Source organism: Caenorhabditis remanei, chromosome X (genome assembly GCF_010183535.1).
Source record: "Caenorhabditis remanei strain PX506 chromosome X, whole genome shotgun sequence".
Classification (NCBI taxonomy): domain Eukaryota; kingdom Metazoa; phylum Nematoda; class Chromadorea; order Rhabditida; family Rhabditidae; genus Caenorhabditis; species Caenorhabditis remanei.
Genome location: NC_071333.1, coordinates 17,727,968 through 17,751,085, shown reverse-complemented (window position 1 = coordinate 17,751,085; position 23,118 = coordinate 17,727,968). Strand labels below are relative to the sequence as shown.

Here is a 23,118-nt window from a genome sequence, read left to right as displayed (position 1 = left end):
GTTACACTAATAGGATTTCACTTTTGTTTTCTTTCTCTTTTTTGGAATGAAAGTTGAAACCTTTTCTCAAAGATTCTAATCTTCTGAATCTCATTGTTCAAAACGAAATGAAAAGTGGAAAACGGGAGAAAGAGAGAAGAAAGTCGTTTTCCGAGATTCAGGAATATGATAGTTCACGGGTTTTATCCCGAAAATTCGAATCTTTTTTCAATGTGATTTTCGACGATTTACGACTTTTGTGGCTTTCGGTCCGGATTCTTTACGGACTTCCAGCTGTGGCAGTGAAAAGAGAAATGTGAGATGAAAGGGTTGGGGTCAGAATTTGAATTGCCTGGGCTTCACATTTCCTGTGGTCGCAAACAGTAATTTTTAGACAGGAAATGGAATTGGGACATGGAGAATTGGGACAATGGTTTGGAAATCTCGCGTATAAAAAAACGCAAAGATAAAACTATGTTGAATGTTAAAATTTGAAATTTCAAGGAAAAATGTTCTAGCAGAATTCATCATTCTGGTATCCTCGGTCAAAAAACAGAATTGTTCTGCTAAAAAATAAGAAATTTATCCACATAAATAGAGTAAATGATGCTCAAAAGTTTGTCACAGGTCCACTTTTCATGGTCCAATTCATGGTCAATCCGAAATAATGACTGAAAGCGGATAAAAATGAAATTAGGAAGTCATGGTTTCTTAAAACTTGAAATTTTCATAGAAATAAGTTTACACTAGAAAATCTTTTATAAAAAAATCAATTTTTAATCTCTCAATATTTAATATATCAATTATTAAAACAATAAAAAATAAAAAACTCACCGTGCACTAGTAGAAGTAAGATGGTAGTGGACCGCATTGTGTTTGGGGTCTGACAAGCCTAAGAAATAAAATGAAAAATGAAACAGCTGAAGAAAAGAAAAGGTATGATGAAACGAGATGGGGGAGGGGGTTGAATAGCCAAATCCGAAACGGACTGTAGAAAAATCAAGAGAAGGGCGGGACACACGGTCAGAAATGGAAGGCAGACGCTTTTGAGGAAGGAGAAGCCCGCCCGCGCACAAAACAAGGAAGGGAGAAAAGAAAAGGCAAGAAAAGTCCGGATTGAGATAAGGATAAGTTGACAGGCTAAGGGCGGGGCTTTTCGTGTCTTTTTGTCTGCGCAAGAAGCGCCCTAGCGACTTTTGGCCGGTCTTCCACAACGTCTTTTCCCCTTCATCTCCCTCTTCCACTTCGCTCCAATCCCCTCCCCCTCTTACTTCTGGTCGGCCTGTCTGTTCTTGTCCCCGATTCGATAGAATTGACCCGCATTTGTCAGATGGGTGACACTTCACCTTCAATTGCAAATCACACCCTTTTACAAGCCAAATTGTTACTTCTTCGCTTGTAAATGCCATTTTGAGACGGACGACAAAAAGTGACCATAACTAGCTGGGGCATGTGAAACAGGAGAACAGAAGAACAGGTGTAGAAAATGAATTGGTGGGAAACATGAGGGGATCAGAAGTAATTCGTTTAATGAGAAAGTGGGACACAACCTCTTCTTGAATACCGTTAAACAGATGATTGGATATGAGAGAACAAGTATTGGTGATATTTGATCAGTAAAAAAAAATGGAATGATCAACTGATAAGATGAAAGTTATGGATATCGGCACACCCTACAGTGAAAACAAAAGTTATGGACAAGATTGCTATTGAGATGAAATGTAAAAACTAAAATTTAGTTTAATTATTCAGATCATGTAAAAATAGGAAATAATACATCATTTACCTTATTCACAACCGTAAAAATATATTTCTGCACATGTTTTTTTCCCATTTTTGTACATTTCTCCCGTTTTTTTTTACAGTTTCTACATAAGCATGTCGAAAAATGCAGCTAGACCAACGCGAAACTGAGATTTGTAAAAAATAGTTTCTTTACGCGAATTAAAAAAAATGTATTAAAATATATTTTTAACCCCATTTTCATCCTGATAAGTTTGATAAATTTTATGAAACAAATTCCAGTTTCAATACATGAAAGTGAGAAAAATAGAAACAAAACAAACAGATCAAGAAAGCATAAAATAATGAGATGTAAATGTTGTAAATCGGCCCGCATTTCCGACGAGAAGGAAAGTTTAATGGTGTTTCTGGGATAACACTAGTGAGAGAAAAGAATTGAAATGTGAAAACTGAGAGTTCATGCAGGAGGTAGTGATTTCCATGTGTATTTTCAATTTCGCGCGACAATTAAAACTTTCACAAACGAAGACGAGAGAGGGGGAAGTGGACATTTGGAAAGTCACAAAATTTAATGGGCCCCAATCGTGTATGATTGTGATTGGATTGACACCATCATACAACGGAATTGTGTGTCTGCGAGTCCTGACTTCGACGTAATGAACATGATCGAGTGAGATGCACGCAGGTCACCTGGAAAATTTTTGTTTATATATGCGTCTCCTGGTTTTTGGTTTTCAGCGTTATTATGTATTTCAAAACTTCTTATCCTTCCGAAAATCTAGCTAATTCTTAAGAAATTTCTCAGGAATTTTCCATTCGGTGTTCCATGAAAAACACCGTTTGCCATTGTTCTTAGAAAGATAAAGATCAAAGGATTTGGACGGTTTTTTCCTTTTTTCCACGCTTTCCCATCAAGATAGTGAAAATTTCAAAACACTCTCTGAACACTTGGAAAGAAAAAAGAATAAACCAAAAAAGGAACGTACCGGTCGATCTGTGGGCATCAACGACATCATCAATTCCGCGTCTTTTCTCATCCGTGCACTACTTGAACGTTTTCGTCTGAATACCAATAAGAGGAATAAGAAAAAAACCACTAAGTTTTCATATAACCTACTTGACACTTGTATCGGCGTTCTCTCGATGACTATGAGCTGACCGGGTGCGTGACGACGCTCTGGACCGTATCGTCGTCCATTGAGATCGAAGTTGTCGACGTAGAGCAGGTGTTCGTAATATTACAATTAATGGATTCATAACAGGGTCTATGAATGCTAGTATCCTTGCGTAGTGGTACCTGAGATAGTGTTTCTTTAAAAGTATCTTTACAGTGTCTCACCATTTCGATAACTGCGCTATATCCTCTCTCTCATTCACCCAAAATACTGCTATTTCTATATATGTTTGACCCAGAACACTTAGGAAAAATGTTACTATAGATAATATTAGTGTATGGAACAGCCGTTCCCGTCGTTGATGAGGTGATTGTGTTCTGCAATAAGCCTGTGTAGGAATTTCGTGAAAAAGAAATCCCAACCTTAATTCATTATGAATAATGTCATGTTGACGTCTAACTTTGATATGGTAGGTGACAGTGATTACAAAAATTATGATTGAAGCGGATAGAAATAATATTGTGAATAGTGTATGACCCTGAAATAACATTTTTTCCAAACCTGCTGAAACCAAAACACTGACCCTTAATAAATAAGCACCAAACGCGTGAAAAACTGCAGTCCGATCACAATGAGATGCGATTTCTTCATACCCCGACTCCATGGATCTGAAATTCAAGCTGAATTCATTTTTAGAATTTTCATACTTCTCAGTTGGCACATACGCATTGCATGACAGGTTCACCCTCCCTTTGGATAAATTCGAAAATAGTGCATCGAGATTGTTTATGGCATTCATCTAAAAAATTTCAAATTGTTTTCCGTTTTAGCTGAATTCCTAGTATTTACTTACCTGCATGATGGAAAACATGACATGTGAGGCTATTAGGAATATCCACACGCAAGCGAATACTGAGACAACTGATATTTTTGATAAGTGAATTGACTTTCCTGACATAGACCTGTTGATTACAACCTGTAAAAGAAAAAATTCATATTTTGAAATTAAAAATTATATAAATATATAATCTTTACCAAAACCAAAACCAGTAGATGAATGAGTCCAGTTAGTGATCCGTTCTGTGCCAGAGAGTACAAGGTTTCCTGGACAAGATGTTTTTTGAATTCACTATGTGCAAACAAATGAGTTTGCAACGTCTCAGCAATAATAAGCTCCGGAGATTTTTCCATATACTGAAAAAAAATCAAATAATAAGCCCTGACGAAAAATTCGGTAAACATACATCCTCATTGATTGGTCCATACTTATCCTGATATAAAAGATCCATGAAAAAGTATGTGAAGGAGAACATAAAAGCAATATTTGATCCCATGATGTTCAAAACGAATAGAATTGTAGCGGTGGACAGTTTGTTGTAAGTTTTCCCCAATAAGAAACATAACAGAACAGTGTTGAAGCATATTGCAGTTAAAAGACCAGCTTCTATGCGGAATCCGAAATTCGCGTTTTTCGCCATTCTCCTGAAAAATAGAACCATAACAGTTTATATAAGGAATCTCACTCACTGATACTTTCTTTCATTATTCAAATCACATATATGCATATTAGTCGATGGACAGCAGTTATGTGTTATCAAGTTCCCCAACTTTGCCATTCTCTCTTCCTCTGTCTCATTAGAATACGAATACGTCTCTGTGTAGTTCGATTTCGTGGCGTAACGGCAGCTAAATTAGGTCAGTCGAATTAATAAGATTACAGTCATTAGAATATCCAGATTTATATTATAAAACAAAAAAACTTACGCTCGCAAGGTTTCTAGTTGACTCCAAAGCTTGATTGCGGCTAATGAGAAGTGTTGCAAAAGGAGACGTGTCTACAATTGTTTTATAATTAATTGGGTGCTATTTGATTTAAAAATAAGAACCTTGAGGACGAGAGATGGTAATTCGGAATCACTGTGTATGTTGAAGACGAGGTTTGAGCTAAGTAAATTCATGTAAGTAACATCTCTGGTTAGTGCCTGTCCCATAGTAGAGATGTTCGCAGATCTGTCTTGTGTAATAAAATCTTTGAATGTACTGCAGTCTGAAAAACGAGTATGGTAAGTTAAAAGTCCTCAATAGAAGAGGAAACTAGAAACCACTCACTCCTTGAAAATCTCAAGAAAAAATCCTGGAACTTAAGAAGCGGAGCTGAGACTCCATTACATCTCTCCTTGATTTTTGTCTGCCGTTTTTCCACATGCGGTACATAACACCGTCCGTATAAATCTGCATATACATCGCTTATCCGATCACACACCAATCTAGAACAACGAAAATTTGCAAAACATTCCGGATAACTTATTCTCACTGTCTATCTGCATTTGCTGCTTGATATAAAGTATTGAATAGTCCGGAATAAGCATAAAGATAGAAATGCTCTGATTGTGGTATCATTGCTCCTCTTTCGCATATCTGAATTTGCAGTATATTGAATAATATAACATACAAAAAAAGCTTACCAATGCGTAAGAGTACTTCAGAAAATCATAATGAAATGTTCGAGCAAAATCAGTTTTTGGTCGACTGTGATGACTTAAAATTTGGTTTACTTCGCATCCTCTGAAATGGCAACGTACCGGTATTAAACATTTCTTAAATAAAAACTAGTTCACTCACCTCAATGCTTTCAAAAACCAAACTATTGAATGATGTTTAGTAGGCACAAACCGAACATAGTCAGGCCAACATAAAATATACTTTTCCAAATAAAAACTTATCTGAAAATAACTTAAATATTGCAGCAATTATTACAAATTACTTACTTCACTGTTTTGAATATTGCCCAAGAAAATTTTGTCATTTTGATCCGTACACAATTGATATATCCGATAGCTTTCATTAAATGGGGGCATGTAATGTGAGAATTGAAATAATGAGCATTGAGCAATTAGTGAGGTACATACGAAAATCAAACCATAGTGCATAACAGTCTGAAAGTTATGTTATTACTTCAGCGAATGAAAATATACGGAGAAAAAAAGATTTATTTCTGGTTTTAGGTTTTGATTTGTTTTTCTGTCTTTTTTCCGTCTTTTTTCAAAAAAAAAACACAATTAAATCTCGTTCCTCTTATAAGCCTCTTAGAACTGAGACTTTACAGAAATGAAGAAAAAAACATGCGCAAGAAAAAATTGCGGAACCAAAATTTAGTTGGGCCACAGAAAACTGGTAAATACGGATGGAAATGAGGAAGACTATAAAAATGAGTTATTATGTGCAACGATAATGTATGGTAAGATTTTGAAAACTGAAAAGCCATATTTCCAAAATCAGGAACATGTTTTCAAAAAGAAAGACGACTATCCAAAACATGACTGTGACTCCCAGAGGAGAAGAGGACTTGGTTCCGGCAAAAAAGATTGAAAGTCCCGGAAAAATGTCTCCAAAAATCTTAACAATGCATCTCGACTAGAAAAACGAACAAGATTTAGAGAGAAATGTGACTTTTTCTTAAGCTTTTTTGCAAATCAGTGTTTTCGAGAGAAAGAGGCTCAATCTTGGAGAAAAAAGAGGATGTCGAGTCTGAAGACTGCGTCGAAAATGCACAAAGGAAATGACGAAACAATGCGTCGTGATGACTGTTGGTAGAAAAACGGATAGATTTTTCGAAAATTTGAAACTTTTCGGGCAAAGAGACAAAGCAAAACATCAATTTCATCGTTCTAAAAATTCAAAATTATCAAAATGGCAGATTCGTAAAAAAAAACTAAGTGTGAATGTTCGGTTTGGCCACCAACGGTTGTTGCTCTTCAACAAATAGGCAAATATTCATGCCCCTGGGTGTTTTTTTTTTCGAGCCACAAAATTTCTCTCGTCACTGCTTTCATATGTGAGTCTTGGCCGAAAGTGTGGCTAATTTTCGAGCCTGGCTGGTCATACTCAACATTCCAGAACGAAACAATTTATATGAAAATGACTTGAGCCCGAATGAACGAATTGAAATTTGAAATTTGAAATTTGAATTTCTAATTCGAGACTGGAGACGAAGAAGAGAAATCAAGCGTTTACCTTATTCCGAGTAACGACTAGTATAGTACGTTATTAGTCATGACTAAATTATGTGCGAGACAACGAATTATAGTGAATAGAGGAGGAATTGAGGGAGGAGACAAGTGTTGAGTGACCTGTATTTGTGAGAGCTCATTTTACCAACACCAATTATCAAAGAACAGAAATTGAACCAATTATACGTGAGGAATATGACAAATATAGTTCTTCTATGTATAATACAGACCCAAAAATGTTTGAACACCACGCTGACTTGGTAATGAACTTTCATTAACCATTTTAATTATTTCTTTATCTTTTGCGTGGATTTCCAAAGTGTTAAAATTCTAGATAAAAAATTTCAATAAAACAAAATATTTTCTCCGATCCAGTCACATATTTTCCCGAACGGAATCTGTAAATGACAGAAGTCTTCCTTGTTTTTCTTCTACCGGTAGTTACCAAAAGAAAGCATCAAAGACCTGTCAAATCGACGCGCACTTCCCTGAAATCGGATTGGAGTAATGAGTTTAGATTGAATTTTTTCTACCCCTCGTGGTTTCAAGACGAGGAAAAAATAAAATAGTTTCATCAGAGGTACTTAGCCTCAGGCGGAAGTAGAAGAACGGGGGCGGATTTGTTATTTTTGTTTCGTAGAGGAAAGAACATTCCATCTGATTTTTTTTCGGAAAAATGATGACAAAGGTAAATTTTTGATTGGAGTGATGCATTTGGTAATGGTATTTGACTTCGAGCCAAGATTGACGTAAAGCGAGAAAATTTGTGATTATATCTATTTTACGTCTTTATTTGATGGTACACCATGTGGATCAAATATCGAGAAAAATAATTTCTAGTCGTGCAGCTATGAATTTGGCAGGTTCTGTTTTTGAAATACCATCTGAAGCATATTTAGTCAAATGTTTAGCATTTTTCGTACCAACCACCACAAAATTGATATTGCTCAGAAAATTCATCAATTGGCCACAGGGTCATTAACATTCTAACATGCCCGATTTTTTGTGCTGTATACAATATTTGTCATGTTTCTGTTGTTTTGCTTGTGTGAAAAAACAATTTTTATTATGCAATGTTCATTCGATATAAAACATGAAGAATCAAAAGAAGAGGGTCAAAACACACGCTCAGACATTCCGTCGTCATATCATTATTTGATTCGTTGATTTATGATAATTATCATAATCAGCAATCATCATCCGCCAAAAAACCTGAGGTGTATGTTTGAAGCGCTTCCAATGTCAACAAAAGACATAAATCGGAGAAAGGAATGAAACCGAGAATAAGATTATCTTGATCAACTAGAAATGGGAAATTTTTTAAAAGGAAGATGAAAACGAAAAAGAAGTGAGAGACAGAATGGGGATTTGAGAAATGCAAAGAAAATAATCAGGAATTATCATATTGTGAGAATGCAAAGCGCATGATGAGAAATGGTTCATAGGACAGTCTTGAACAGGTTTCAGATATAAGGATTGGCTAGAAAAAAACATTTTTGGCAATAATGTTATAAAAGAATGAATGATTAGGCAGATAATCAGCATTCGGATCAATTGAGTTCGTAGGGAAAGTCAATGGGGCAGAGAAGCGGGTAGTAAGTAGAAAGTCACAACAAAATACACGTGGTTTGAAAACTATACACAACAATTTTTAGTAGTTAGAAGGTAAATTCAAATTTACTGTAATGTCGTGAAGGTTTTGTAAGAATGTTATGAATTAAAACGTTATATACTTGGATGATGAAAGGAAATTTGAAAGAGCAGGAGAAGTTTTGAGGTGAAATGAAAAGAGACATATTTGGTTAAACTTTTGTATATCTTATGACAAAAATGGAGATTTTGATGACAATGCACCGGTTTGAAAGAAAAAAGCAAATTTGTTAAAGCACAATCGGGGAAGAAAACTTATGACAAATAATGAAAATAACAGACTAGAAAAAAAATTTGATAGATCGGGGTGATTTCTTGCCTTAAGCTCTTTGGTAATAAAGTGAAGAAAAATAAACTATAAAAATATCAGTCTATTGTCCCCTGCCCGTGTTCCGCATCCCAAAATTGTGTAGGACTCCGATCGACGTTGTTGAAATCCTGCCAGAGGGCAAGAATGAGCTCACTGCTCATCAGTTCACCAGCATGGGTGGAGATCATTCTCAGCATGAAGACACCTGCAGGAATAGATGGGATGTTGGAAAGGAAATTCATATTTTTTGATTTTACCATCTTTTCGGAGGAAGTTATTAGTGAATTTCCGTAGCGTGACGTCATCGGCGATTGGTTTGGCTGGGTGGTCAGGAAGGACACGGAGATATTTACGGACGAAAGACATTCCCTGAAATTATGAATTATCAATTTGGATAGTTTTCAAAACAAAGTTTCCAAAGTCTTTGTTATGAAGTACTTACCTGGGAAGGAATGAACATGATCAAAATCCAGTACATGGTGTTGCAGACGGTGATGATTCCACAAGTTAGGAACCAGAACCAGAGGAATAAAAAGATCTTTTCGTTGAACATGTTGATCATCAACACACATTGGACGGTATGGCGGTGTATGTTACCCAGAACTCGGACCTAAATTAGTGATGATGGTGTTCTTGTTATGAATCTAGTATTTATTACTTCAAAGTCACAAAGCGTGACTCTTGGGAACATTCCCGTCTGCTCCCACTCAATCTCGTGCATCAAATCTTTCAACAAAGAGAATCCGTAAGCCAAGTCGTTAGAGCCAAGGAGATGGTTGAGCAAGAAGAATTGGAGCAACACATTCGCAGAGTAGAGAACCTTGATTCCTATGTAGAGCATAGTGACGTAGCACCCACAATGTCTTCCACAGTTTGCACCTAGCTGGAGATTTGAAAAACAACTTCTGCTATGTGCTTGTCGGTCAATGTTGGTAAGCTGTAAAAATGAGATACATAACTTCACTGGTTGCCTAGCCAAACCTGAACCTCGTCTTGCATGTGGCGAGCCATTGTGTAGACGGTTCGGGTCTTGACCTCAGAATCCATAAGACGAGCGTCACATGCCATTTGGACAAGTCCTTGGAGATTTATTCCTAGACATAAAGACGGATTTTCAGAGAGTTGTCAAGTCTTTAATGCTTACCACTGTGCCAGTAAAGCAAACCTCTCCACAGAATGCACGGGACATAGAACAAAAGTGCTTCGATGGCTAAAATGAATGGCACCCATTGGTAATAACCGATTTGTCGGTTCCTTCGCGAATAGATTTCACGCGGGATATCCTCTTGCATGGGAACCCAATAGGTGTTCTGCACCCAGCAGTAGTTCTCAGTGTACTGCTCCATTGCATCTGTGAATGTGGCAGGAACCCAGCATTGGATGGGAAAACCGACGTACTGCTTGGCAGAGACAAGAAGTGCGAAGGAAGCTACTGGAAATTTCAAAAATATAGATAAGAACCTATAGGGAAACTCACATATTGTAGTAGTATAATAATAGTTGAGTTTGTCGACGAAATCATCATCTAGACGCGGATAGAGCGCCCGAAAAGCAGATGCCAAATAATAAAGAATCATGGCAGGTCCGAACTCTTTTTTGTGTCCGTGGCCTTGTCCTGCAATAAGTTTTCAATGTTAATCAGGTAGAGCAAATCAACGATGGTATACCTGCACCGTGACCAGCGGTTCCAACGTGGTGGGAGTCGATGCGAAGTTGATGGGAACCGTCTAATAGTTTTTGGGCCTTAATGTCAAAAAGTTAAGTTGTTTTTGATCGCAAAATGTTTATCTACCCTTCTGCTGGTTTGGTATTAATGTAAACCGAAAAAAACCCTTAATCAAATTAACATACACTGGGTTTCTAAATAACTGGAGTATGAATACACATTGTAAATTTGTAAATTTGATTAGTTGTAATGACCAAATGGGTTCGAATTACCCAATAAAACCAACCTTTTTGATATACTTTGTATTGGCTTGTTTCGAATGATACATTGATGCTTATGATATCGTTTCTGATCACATATTCAAGAAATCTTGAAAGTTCCACGTTATTCAAAAAAAAGGGTAAAAATAAAAAACAAGAAGAGAACAGAAACAAAAAAAGGAAGACGTTTGCAGTTTCTGATAGGGAGGGTCCGGCTCCCGAATGTGTTGACAAAGTGAAGAAAGAAAAGAAAAGAGGGGGGCTCCATCTTCCCGGACAAAAAGTCGTTTTCTTCTACTCCTCTACTCCCGCAGTGACACAAGAATCTAAGTGATCATCCAAATACTATTATGGGGCGATAGACTTTGTGTCCCCCCCCCCTCTTACTGCCTTCCCTACGGCAGTGCCTTAACACTTTTCCTTGACTAAATCGACACTTTCAAGTAATGCAAGTTTCTTGTCGAACATGTCAAGAATCGAGAAATGAAGTGTTGGGAAAGCATGTTTTGCTATCCGAGGGATATAAGATTCATGATGATGTATCTATTGAGCTAGTGTCAAAAAAAGTGGGAAGGGTGAGAATTGTTGAGTCTGTCTAGTAGTCCAGATGTTCTTCCGGACAAAAAATAGAACTAACAATTGACATTAACTATTTTGCAAGAAGCTATTGTGCTTTGATTGAATAGGTATTCAAGTTAGGCGAAAAATGTTCTCCATTTAGCAGAAGATGAGTAATATGAGTAGGATGATCACATAGTGACTTTGACAATATAGAGATAAAAAAATCAAACTTTCTGTATGTGACCCATTAGATAGGACAGTACAAATGGATTGAATACATGAGAATGAAGTCTGGGAAATTATCATTTTCATGATAATATAATTCTACCAGTCAAACATTTTCTTGATTTAGGAGAAGATGGGGAATGTGAGTAGGATGATCACATAATGACTATGACAATTTAGGAATAGAAAAAATCAAACTTTTTGGTCTTCAACCCATTAGGTCAGTATCTTCAAGAAAATAAATTTAATTTTTGAGACTGGCGAATTATTACTGTTATGAAAACATAATTCCATGATATTTTATCTACGTGCATAACATTATCAATATTCAAAGCTATTGTTGTCACTACGCTTATTTCTTACAAAATATGAGAAAATATGAGAAGCGCAACACTATATTATGATGAAACTGGAAGAAATTGAAAATTTATAAAAGAAGTTTATGTGTTGTCCTTCTCTCCTTTGCCTCTCTTTACTCCCAAAGTCCTCCTGAGAGAAATTGAATTGTATTAACATTAAGTGTCTTATCGGGACATAAAATGGGTCCCCCCTTCCCTCCAAACTCTATTTGTGCGAAAGCATGTAGACGGATAGTTGAGTGGAAAATGATTGAAAACGTTTTTCGGACCAACACCAGCAGAAGTTTAGACATTTTATTTTTTTGGTCCGTGGTAAACTTAAAGGAAAAGAGACTCACCTGGTACGAGGGAAGGTTGTCGAGATGTCTGGCTTTTTCGAGTGGTGTCCGCTGGAAAATGAACGAGATTGGATTAAAATTTCGGAATCGAGGAATAAAAGTGGGAAATTTATGTATGTGTTTCTTGAATTTCTACACTACTAACTTCCTGATTATCTTATTATGTATATTTTAGTATACTACTGCGTATGTGGCTTTACAATTTTAGTTTTTTCCCCAATAATTTAAAGTATTTACAGTCTTTTTATCTCTTAACGCAGTTTCTTGATATTTGTTCCTAGTATCCGGCTGCTGCTTCTTTTTCGACGGACTGTTGACAGTGGGCACCCGAAGTACAAGTGCTGTAGTTGGGGCTCGTGGCGGAGGCGGTGGAGGTACTCCGATTATCCGCGAGAGGAGTGGCGGTTCAGGATTGCTGGAGGAGCCGAGCATACATCCGTCTGAACTGGTGGTCTGATGTTGGTCCGGGTTTACTGGTATTTCTTGTTTCGGAGGACATGTTGTCGTCGATGTGGATGAGGTAGTACAGATACTGACGGTCTCACTATTGCTAGCCGAACTATCGACGAAGCGAAGACGGCGACCCGCAAGATTTGGCACGAAGGACAGTTTGAATCACTGGGATAGAGATTTTGGGTAACTATTGAGAGAAGTGGAATTGAGAAATTGAAAGAAAAGACACTACAAAGAAGTAAATGAATTCACATCACACAACAACACAATTTTTTGAAGGAACAGCTTTTTGGAAATTGAATTTCTTCTGTTTTTTGATATTGCTCAATTGCAATATTAAATGCAAAACGGTCAAAAACCAATTCATGTTGTGACGCAAAAAAAACTTCAAATAACTTCAAAAAAGCATGGAATTCTTAATTTTTCGGGATTTCTTGAGTAAAAAGAGCGAGAAAAACATCCGGAAGGCTGCATGAACTTACACTCAGCATAGACTTCGAAATGAGAACAGAAATTGATCTTCGACACTTTTTCTCATGGCATGACAGGTGAAATATCAATTTTCAGCCATTAGGAACAAAATAAGGACAACCACAATACATTCATGCAGGGAAGATAATAGGGATAGATTCTAATTTGCACTTCTAGAAGGTAGAAGGTATTGTTGGTCAGTAATATCTCTCTCAAAGAAACAATAAATTCCTGGTTGTCGTAAAACAACGAAAACGGAGCAGAAGCAGCAAAAGTGAGTTGAAGGTGGTGCGTGCCCTTGCGGTTCCCTTTTTCTCTTCACAAAGAAGACGAAGATGATTATCATTCAATTTGAATGTGACTATGTTGCTCTCTCTCTCTCTTCTAAGAGATAGAAGAAGGTTTTCTGCCCCACACTCTTCTTCGCTCTGTGCCTACGTAATTCGTGTTGAGTCCCCGCATGCTTCCGCGCTATTCCTAACGTGAGCGGGGGTTTTGTTTCGGAGAGAATTGACAAGTTTTTCGGGTGTGCAACTTTTTGTTGTTTCATGTTGGACTGGTCAACTAGTTAGGAGAGGACAAGGTCATGTGATTTTTCACTTTTCAGAGAAACACTTTTCAGGAGAGAGCTTGGAATACTTTCAAGTAAAAAATCCTTAAAGGAGTATTTTCAGAGAAAACCAAATTTGAGATCGTTATTGTGCAACTACAAGACTTAACAGAGTCAGCACAGCCAAAATGTTGCAATTTCCAAAATTATGATCATCATACAGTTCAAATTTCTTGTCTTCCAAGTATAGTATATTTTCATAATTTCATCACAAACACTTGTTAAGGTCATTCAAATTCGAAGCTCCAATGACCATACAAACCTTATTTCCTGTGATCGGAAGCCACTTTTTGTTTTGCCTATGTCTAATCTAATCCCGTCTGTCAATCTTTTTACTATTTTAAGTGTTCCCTTCTAAATCCCATTGAAAGTTTACATGCGTTTTTTTCTTGTTCTATCTTACTTTAATTGGAGAACTCGGACAGCTGAGCCACCACTATATACATACAACATATCTGGCTAGAGAGATCCCGCTAAAGTAAATATGTTAGTAGATAGAATTCAAAAATAGGTCTGCTGATGGTTAAGTGTCACAATAATTGTCGAGATGAAGGCAGAAGCTAGAAGGATGTGAGTATATGCAATGGCCGGTGTAATTACATGAATCCTGATCAGCCAACCTATCTACAAAACCAATTATCTTGCTGACTCTTCATATAGTGTTGAAATATATAAAAGTGTACACATATTCATAAGGTCTGTATATACATGAAAAGCTTTTATGCTATATTTTATATATCTTTTAAAATAGTAGCGCTCAGAAATTCATCCTATTCTGTGTAATTCAATATGAGTCAGTCAGGCTTGGTGGGGGGCCCCGCAAAATTCAGAATTTGAGAATTGCAATTCCGGCTTTTCTCACCAAAAATTCCGTGTTTTCCTTTCTTCTCGCACCCCTCCTATTTCAAAGTCACACTATGTATAGGTAGAGATGTTTTTGTCGTGTTTTTGCATTTTAGAACACAAAAAATATAAATGATGGCAGAAGAAAAATGAAGGGTGACAATGGTGGTAACAACCTTTTCAGATCTAAATGCTTTCTATTTTTTATATTTGAATTGGTGGTTTTCAGCAGGAATGCCAGGAACGAATATTATTGAGATAGAAAGAGAAGTTTTCGTAGTTTTCTTTTTTTTTTGTTTTTCTAGCAAAACAATGGAATGGCACATATATATCCCCCACCGGTGTTTTACGCAAGAGTAATTCTAACCTAGTTCTCGAGAATAACCAAAAAAATGACCGTGAAGCACGACAGGCGTTGTCGTCTGTCGTCCAGGACGAATTATTTATATTTTTGTTGTCTCTTCATCGACTCTCCTTTTTTTTAGGCTCAGGGGCCTCTACAAAGAAATAACGCCTGGTGACTGGTAGTGGCAACAGGAGCTTTTTTAAGAGAAAAGAAAACCCTTTGCTACTCCATATCCCTCACAGCGAAAAATCATATAAATTTTGGATTATGAAGAAGTCGACATCAAAACAGCTTTCCGGACACGGCTTTACTTTTAAGGAGAGACAAAACGAACGAAATACAGCGGGGCGACGACTTTGTCATAATCTCTCAACTCAATCTTTCAGATCCCTTTCAGTACTGCTTGCTTCAGATTTTTGTTCGATATCTCGAAGAGAAGTTTCGAAACTCGAAACTCGGAGAGAATTCACATTTTTGGCGAGAAATGAAGTGGAACTAAGGGAGCGGAAGCCGCGGGAAAAAGGACGAAAAAAAAGGAGAGACACGTTTCGTCATGTCTTTTTGACAGCGCGAAAACTTTCTCTGATTAGAAGTAGTACTACGTAGGCATGCGTGACTTCTCGACCTGAGCCGGCCGCTTTTGATATTGAGATTTTGAGGTTTTGAGGTTTCGAAGCTTTGAAATACGAAGTATGACATACGATTGGAGTCCCATCACAAGTTTCTAGTTAAGTTAGACTGTACAACCCATAACCCTGGACACCCGGACTACCTTTGGACTGTACATATTTTTTTGTTTTAAAATATCCAGAACCATAATTAAGGAACTGTACCTTATACTTGCCAAGGCGTGCAGCAAACCTGTGCCAGGAAGCTTGTCCGGCGTGCATTTCAGCAGGCACCACTACCGAGCATTTCCCGCGTTTCTCCAATTCTTCAGCAAGGACTCATTTATGTGTCAGTCAGTATGCCAGAATATGAGGGAAGGAAAATGGGGCAAAAGTAGTGGCTCCCGAGTAGAAACCAAATGGCGGGGGATTATTTGACGAAGAGATTTAAGTAAGTAACAGAAAAGGCGGGTTTTCGTGGAGGAAACTGGCTGGTCAATCAAAATCTTCTTCTGATGATGTAGTTCTTGATGTGATGGAAGGGGTTTACTGGTGCACGTTTTGATTTTGATTCAAAAACGCCCAGAAACGGAGGAAAAGTGAATATGAGTTGCAACCAGATTTAACACCAGATTTTTTCGAGGTGGTGTGGTGTCGAGACGAAAAAAAAACACGGCCGGGGGAAAAAGAAACGGGGCGTGAGGGGTGTCAAAAACTGAGCAGGCAACGAGAGCCGCTGCACCAGAGCCTAGGCAAGGGAAGAGGAAAAGCGTGGTCAGAAATAGGCGGAGTCTTCTTTTCCCAGGCAAGGCGACAGAAGGGATTACCACCTTAAATTACGCTGGCATTTTTCGATTTCCAAGGTTTCGATTTTGTAATTGCGTTGTTTCAGTTTGATAAGCTTAGCGTTCTAAGAAACTGGCAGATGACAAAAATTATACTTTTTTTAGTTTGGAAAGCAGGAAACCAGGAAAAGGATCCAAAACCTTTGCGCTGTTCGTTTTCTTTTCTATGAATGGTGTTTCGTATTTCAAGTGGTCTCGCGTGCAAAGAGGGTTCTTATGGAACAGTAGAAACTGAAATTTGAAAATTCTGATGAAAGCTAGAAAGAAAATTAGAAATAGAATGAAGTTCGATATTCCATTCTTCAGAGGCATTTTGGAGGTTTTTCCTAAAAATCCGCTTTTGTCAATCCATGCGCGTATCACGTATCACAGCCGCTCCTGTCATTCCTAATGTCATGTATACTCGTTGCTGTAACTATGCACACGCCTCTGCTTCTCTCACTCTCCAAAACGAATAAAACTCATGTTTGCATACTTCTAGCAACCGAAACATGTGCTCTGGGTACCTTTTTTAATTAACGAAATGTTTTAGGTCAGACTCTTATGTCAGGCGGAATGACAAAGCCCAGTGGTGCGATAAGGTGAGCTTGTTATCTTTATTCTCGCTTTGCTTTACTGTGTTTATGCCGCCTAACCCAATAAGAAAACCCAATAAGAAAACCAAAAGAAAAGTTAGCCGGATTTCACGAACTAACTTGATTTTGATTTTTGCGTTTTCCGTCTAGACCCGTGCAATGTAAGAAAAAAATACACATGTTAGACAGAGAACAGATTACTAATCTGGTTTGAAAGGAACTGAAAAGTCAGTTTTGAAAAATCCGGAAATAAATCGGAAAGAGTTTTCTCAACTTTCTAATCTCATATTCAATCTCCACATAAGATGGGTAATAGACAACTCGTCTAAACATGCAAGATAAAAAAAACGATGATGGAACGTGAAGAACATTCATAAAAGTACGAGTCTGAACGACACTTGAATACGAATAGAAACACGACGGGGGGAAATGGAATAGAGTTTTAGTTCATCACTCTTGGAGAAGGATAACGTAATTATTCATTGGGTGAGAACACACTTTTCTTAATGTCACTCGGGGACACCAACTTAATTGCTCTTCTTCTTCAGGAGGAATACATTTGTAGGTGTAGTTGGTATATATTACATTCTTTTCATTTGGGTGGAAAGACAGGGATGTAGATTTCCAAACTTTTGGAATAAAAGTTTTGTAGTCATGCTTAAAAATAATAGACTGTTTCGATTATCATATATTATATTTCTACAAAATCTAGGGACTAAACTTTTTCACGGAAAAACAAACCTTAGCTGGCCGAAACATTTGTGACTGCAGAGTAAATCATTGAACGGTAACAACAATTTTCAGCTTTTTTCACTCATTTCTACAAATTCGAGCATGTGTATAGGATTGGGATACAAGAGAAAATGATATATTGAAACAGAAAACAATAAAAATTGGAAGATGTCTAGAGCAATGAATGAAATGAAGACAAGAAACATAAGAAAGGATGAAGAAAAGACATGTTGGGGGATATAGGATATAGGATAAAATGAAAAAGTGAAAAGGAGACAAAAAGAAATGAATTTTCCTTCTCATAATTTTCTCATCAATGACCTTATGACTCCAAGTGGTTGCCTCATGGCTCATTGACTTCTAAGACGTTTTCTTCAATTTTGAAAAAAAAAAGAAGAGTTTCCATGCCAAAACGAAAATCTCGAAATCTAAGCATCCGTTAAAACCTGAAGACAAGTCAATAAAGAAGCAGACCACCAAAAAGAGAACTAAATTAAGCGCCTCCCATACTTGACACAATAAAATTGGTTTATGAATATTCATATCTGACAACGTCTTCCTCTCCGTAAATGTTTCTTCGAAGAAACAGACGGAGCTGTGAGAAAGAAAATAGAAAAGATGAAAAAGCATTGAACAAGTTTTGGGATGCAAGAAAAAGAAGTTAATTTGATCGTTTGAAATTCACTCATCTGTGAAATATTTTTAGAAGTTGAGTTGGTTGTTGCTATCCGATAGCACTTGTTCAGTCTTTAGTACCTCATTAAGAAAAACCTACAAAAAGAATCAGTAAATTGATTCTGGTCCCTTCGATATTTTCGGACAACCCAAGGTGGCAAAATAAAGGTAAATAGGCGAACTTCCGCGCACCAAGTGAGAGTATAATTATGCTATGGCTCAACGTTTACATGAGACCACTTCAGGTTTTTATACAGCTTCCGTCATAATATCCTCCTGTTTCTCAATGTTGAGATATTTTTGTTTTGTCTGCATGAATCATAAAATGAACATGGATTGCTACTGCTATTCATACATACTGCTATTCAGTTAACAATTTGTGCAATAAGTACTGATTATCACTAGTTGTCATACTTTCCAGACATGTCAAGGGCCGAGTCGGGCAGGGCTGTAATCAAAAATAACAGTTTAACTCTAGATTCCCGAAAAATTTCAAAAAATTTTGGTAAAAAATGAGTACCCACTTTTCAATCCGGGCCGACCCGATTTTGTATGATATTTTCTTTAAACAGAATGCAGGAAAAGTTTGTCCGAGAAATTTTATTGACACCTTGATTCACCCGAAGTAAATTATTCCAAAGCATAATTTTAAACAAAGTTAATTTTTTTCCTAATTAGACATCTTCATTCCACCTAATGTCTTTCTGTTATGATACAGTAATTTTATATGATTAACGATGATTAGCATAACACCATTATAGGCACCCAATATGATCCATTTGGTGAAAATAACCATTTTTTAATTTTATGGTAGTTTGTAATAAAAAAACACAATGTTTCAATTTCTCAAACTTAAAATAACTAAATACAAACCAAACACTTAATTCTACAAAACTAACCTCCTCGACTGAAGAAACTTCAGATTGTAACTGCGATTCAGAGCAAGAGTCAGTAACCCACATAGTGGTTCATATTGAATTCAAGTTGAATGAATGTATGGTCGAAACTCAACACCAAATAGAAGAAAAATTGTCAAAAAGTGATGGTATAGTATAACAATATGAATATTGCAGTTGAAAGAAAGTCGAGAGGCTCACTTTTTTCTCACACGTCGCCTGCCGTTACACCTTGGTGGATGTAAGGTCAATTTGAAGAAAACATAGTACCTCCTCCTGCACTTCTCAAAATGGCTATTGTTTGCTCAAGTTTGGTCCTATTCAAAAACTTTTTCTTGCTACTTTTTTGACTTTTTGAGAGGAGAAAAGTGAGCGGAAAAGTGAACTACTCCACTTTTGAATCCCCCTTTTTTTTCCACTCTGAATCTGACTACAATCTTTAAAAGCCCTATAACCTTCAGTTCGGAGGAGTTAGTGCTGTGCAAATGGCCCCGTTTGGAGAACTAAAATGGATATGTGACTAAGACTAAAAAAATAAAGAGTTGTACGTCAATTTTGATCTGCAGTACTTCGATTTAAGCAATGTTGAGAAAAACTACAGTAACTCAGAGAGTTTTCTATTAAGCTAATGGGAAACTGAGAAGACTGAAATCCATCCAACATTGAGTAAGGTCACAAAACGTCTAGGAAGCAAAAAAAGGAGAAAGAGATAAAAGAAGAGAAGGTGGGTGCATCAATATACTTAAGACGGAAAGGCAAAGTTTTTGGTGAGGGCGCCAACAAGTTTTGCTCCTCTCTTTCCTGACGATGTGCTTTTTTCTTCTTTCCCGGACCTCTAAAGTGCTTCTGCATAATCATTTGACAATGTTTTGGGGACTTTTGAGGAGGATGTGCAAAGATTTTTTCGGAAAAAGCCACCCACTTGAAGACTTCTACTTACTTTTTCCTTCATTTAAACTCTTTGAAACGCGGAGGTTAGAGCATTAGAGCTCCGGAAAGTAACTAGAAGAGTTGGAAGCTGCTTAACTGAATAGAAAATTGGAACATACTTCCAGAATGTATGGACTAATGGAATTTGTATCTATACATATCTATCTATATTTATATCATCATCATCTGAAAACATTTAGTAAAAAATTCTATAGAATTGAATGTCGGGCTCTCTATTTATCTATCTTATGAACAGAAACTAAATTTGTAGGAGCTAGTGGCTGTATCAGTCATAAAAAACCGACACCCTAAAACAAATGGAAGAAAAAAAGAGAATGGGGGATGTGTAGTGAGGAGAGGATTAAGATAATAGGTAATTACAACCTGGTGGTCGGAAGTAAGAAGACAACTCGACACTCTTGTCACTCATAATGTCAAACTCGCATCTAGACAGAAGGGAGGAAACGTCAATTGGGATTGTGGGGGATATTGAGAAAAAAAAGTGAAAACATTCCAAGACGGAATATTATTACGGAACATTTTTTGTTCTTGATGGATAAGTAAAAGTATACAAATAAACAATTGGTACATTTGTTAGAAAATATTTCGAAAATATTTCGAAAACCAAAAGGCCAGTACTAACAAAGTTTTTTTTCACCAAGTCGATCGTAATGCACACGGTTGGACCTTTCGTAGGAACAAGAACCATTGTGTTCTCTTTTCAGACAAAAAAGTGAAGAAAAAGATTCAAAGAAAAGTTGTTTTGGGAAGAGAAAAATAAGGAAAGCGACAATGAAATAACATTCGGTAGCTGTAGCTCGCAATAGATAGACATTGTCATAAAAACGAATAATGGAGGAGGATGAGGAAAGCAACTTTTTTGGTAACTCTTTTTTGGTAAACTTTGAAAAAAATTGACAAATAATGGATTCCCAGTCATCTTCTGTTTTAACTGATTTTGTTCCATTCCCTTTTCATTTTGCCCGCCTTATAATTTCACATATTTTTCGTTTCCCGTGTTTTTTGTATCTTTTGTGTGTTTTTTTTTGTTATATCTCTCGCTTCATTTCCCTTTTGAAGAAATCTGTCTGAATTGTTCCAAAACGGAATCTTACATAGTTGTGCACTAAAATGAGCGGGTTAATACCAAACCAGAGTGACTCCCATGGGATCGACCGCTTTCGGGGGAAGGAGCGTTTTCGGCAAATGTTGGTAGTATGTGTGTCGCAAACATGTTTGGGTCGTTGTCCCGTATTTTATGGTGAACACTTTTGGGAGAAACGAAAACGGGCCGGCCAAAAAGATACGTCCCCCCCCCCCCCCTCTCTCACCGTGCTCTCGATGGGAAGAGTGACAGAAAGTTTTTCCAGGAAGAGCTCGCCGTCTTTTTTTGTGACCAAAAGTGTGTGACAGGCAACTGAGAAGATATCTATCATCTAGGTGCAAAAGGCAGAAGGGGGAACGAAGAGAAACTTTTTGAAAATAGAACAAGGGACAGGAGATGACCAAAAATTGCGGAACAAGAAAAACTGAAGGAGGAAACTTAGACTATCCAATTTTTGCATATATGACGTATCTCAGCCAAAAATACAAAAAATGTAGTTGTGCTTATCATTCCTTTTGAATTTTTCAAAAAAAAAAATCCAAAAATCCCAAAAAGTTAGCAACAAGGAAACAGATTCATTTCAATGTTTTGCCTTTTATTCCTATTCCAATTCTTTTCTTATTCTTTTATTCCAAAGTCATACTAGAAAAGTTTGACGTGTCCATTTTGCTCTCCTCCTCTCTTCTTGCTCTTTTCGGGGTCCGTCCATAAAGTATGCATGAACCCTCGAGGAAACATATACATTTTTTCTAGGCGAAAAAAAAACACAAAAGACCCGGGATCAGTAGTAAGAGAAGATGAATGGATTGTGACAGGCGGGTAAATGATTCAATTATCACTTCTATTTTTGAGATTTTTTTTTCGTTTTCTAAGATTCCTAAAATTCTGGGGCATGAAAATTATTCTAGACGGAAAGTACAAAGAAACAAAGGAAATTCTACTAACAAAGAATTTTTTGACTTTTTGGTATGTATGTTTTTCTTTTCTTCCTTCCCCTTCCTTCAAGTATTTTCCCGCCACCACTTTTGCACAAACTAATGCTTTCACACTTCTCAACACATAATCAAAGGTTTGAATGATTAATGAACTACACTTTTCTTCCTAGCATCGTCCAAGTCTTCTTCCTTTCATCTCTCATCATCATCACTCAAAACTTTTTTGAAGAAGCATTCTTTTCAAAAACGCAAAGCACTGCTGACAATAAATCTAGATTAAGCACTTAGACCAACTGTTGTCACGTCTTGAAGCTTCTCGTGTCTCTACCCCATTCAAAAGTATCATAGACAAAAAAACTATTTGGAAGGAAGGACACAAGGAAACGCATGTTTTGAATAGAAAGGAATTTCAAGAAAAGTGGGATCAGAAAGATACAAAAATAAGAGTACAAACCAAATATGCAATGAAGTGGGCGAATGGGAACAAAAAAAGTCCGTCCACGATAACAAGATTATTCCGCTTGGTTTAGAAATTTCTGGGAGCTTTTCTCTACCGCCAATACCAAATATCTGTTTTTTGTATGTTTTTATGTAATTCCTACGAGTTTTTTCGTGAAGGTTGCGTGCAATAGTCACATACATGAATAGAGAGAAATGTTTATGCAAATTGACAAAAACTGGTCATGCCTCACCCAAATGCATTCAAGATATAGCCAAAAACAAGACAAGCTTCTTGTCTCTCCCGTTTTTCAGTATTGCCAAGTGAGCTGACTTCAATGAAATTGTCATGCTCAGTCGTTCGGCCATTGTGAAGTTTTGGAAGGGTAAATACATAGTAAGCGTTTAGTTTTTTAGCTCTCTCACAGTTATTGACACAT

At 37.0% G+C, this 23,118-nt stretch overlaps 2 protein-coding genes across 2 annotated transcripts; both read right to left on the bottom strand.

The window, feature by feature from the left end:
* Window positions 1-2,334: 2,334 nt before the first annotated feature.
* Window positions 2,335-5,695, bottom strand: GCK72_025583 (uncharacterized protein; the record flags this gene model as incomplete). The annotated part of the gene is made up of 18 exons (XM_053736401.1): window positions 2,335-2,412; window positions 2,709-2,784; window positions 2,840-3,019; window positions 3,062-3,214; window positions 3,260-3,375; window positions 3,421-3,517; window positions 3,563-3,636; window positions 3,691-3,813; window positions 3,873-4,031; window positions 4,082-4,319; window positions 4,365-4,523; window positions 4,602-4,672; window positions 4,724-4,884; window positions 4,947-5,104; window positions 5,152-5,255; window positions 5,303-5,402; window positions 5,460-5,560; window positions 5,606-5,695. The coding sequence occupies 18 exons, from the start codon at window positions 5,693-5,695 to the stop codon at window positions 2,335-2,337; spliced, it is 2,238 nt and encodes a 745-aa protein (XP_053579967.1).
* Window positions 5,696-8,863: 3,168 nt separating this feature from the next.
* GCK72_025582 (uncharacterized protein) lies at window positions 8,864-12,648 on the bottom strand (the record flags this gene model as incomplete). The annotated part of the gene is made up of 10 exons (XM_053736400.1): window positions 8,864-9,012; window positions 9,065-9,176; window positions 9,250-9,417; window positions 9,466-9,744; window positions 9,789-9,901; window positions 9,952-10,239; window positions 10,285-10,422; window positions 10,475-10,550; window positions 12,217-12,267; window positions 12,454-12,648. 10 exons carry the CDS (start codon window positions 12,646-12,648, stop codon window positions 8,864-8,866), a joined length of 1,569 nt encoding a protein of 522 aa, XP_053579966.1.
* Window positions 12,649-23,118: the final 10,470 nt, after the last annotated feature.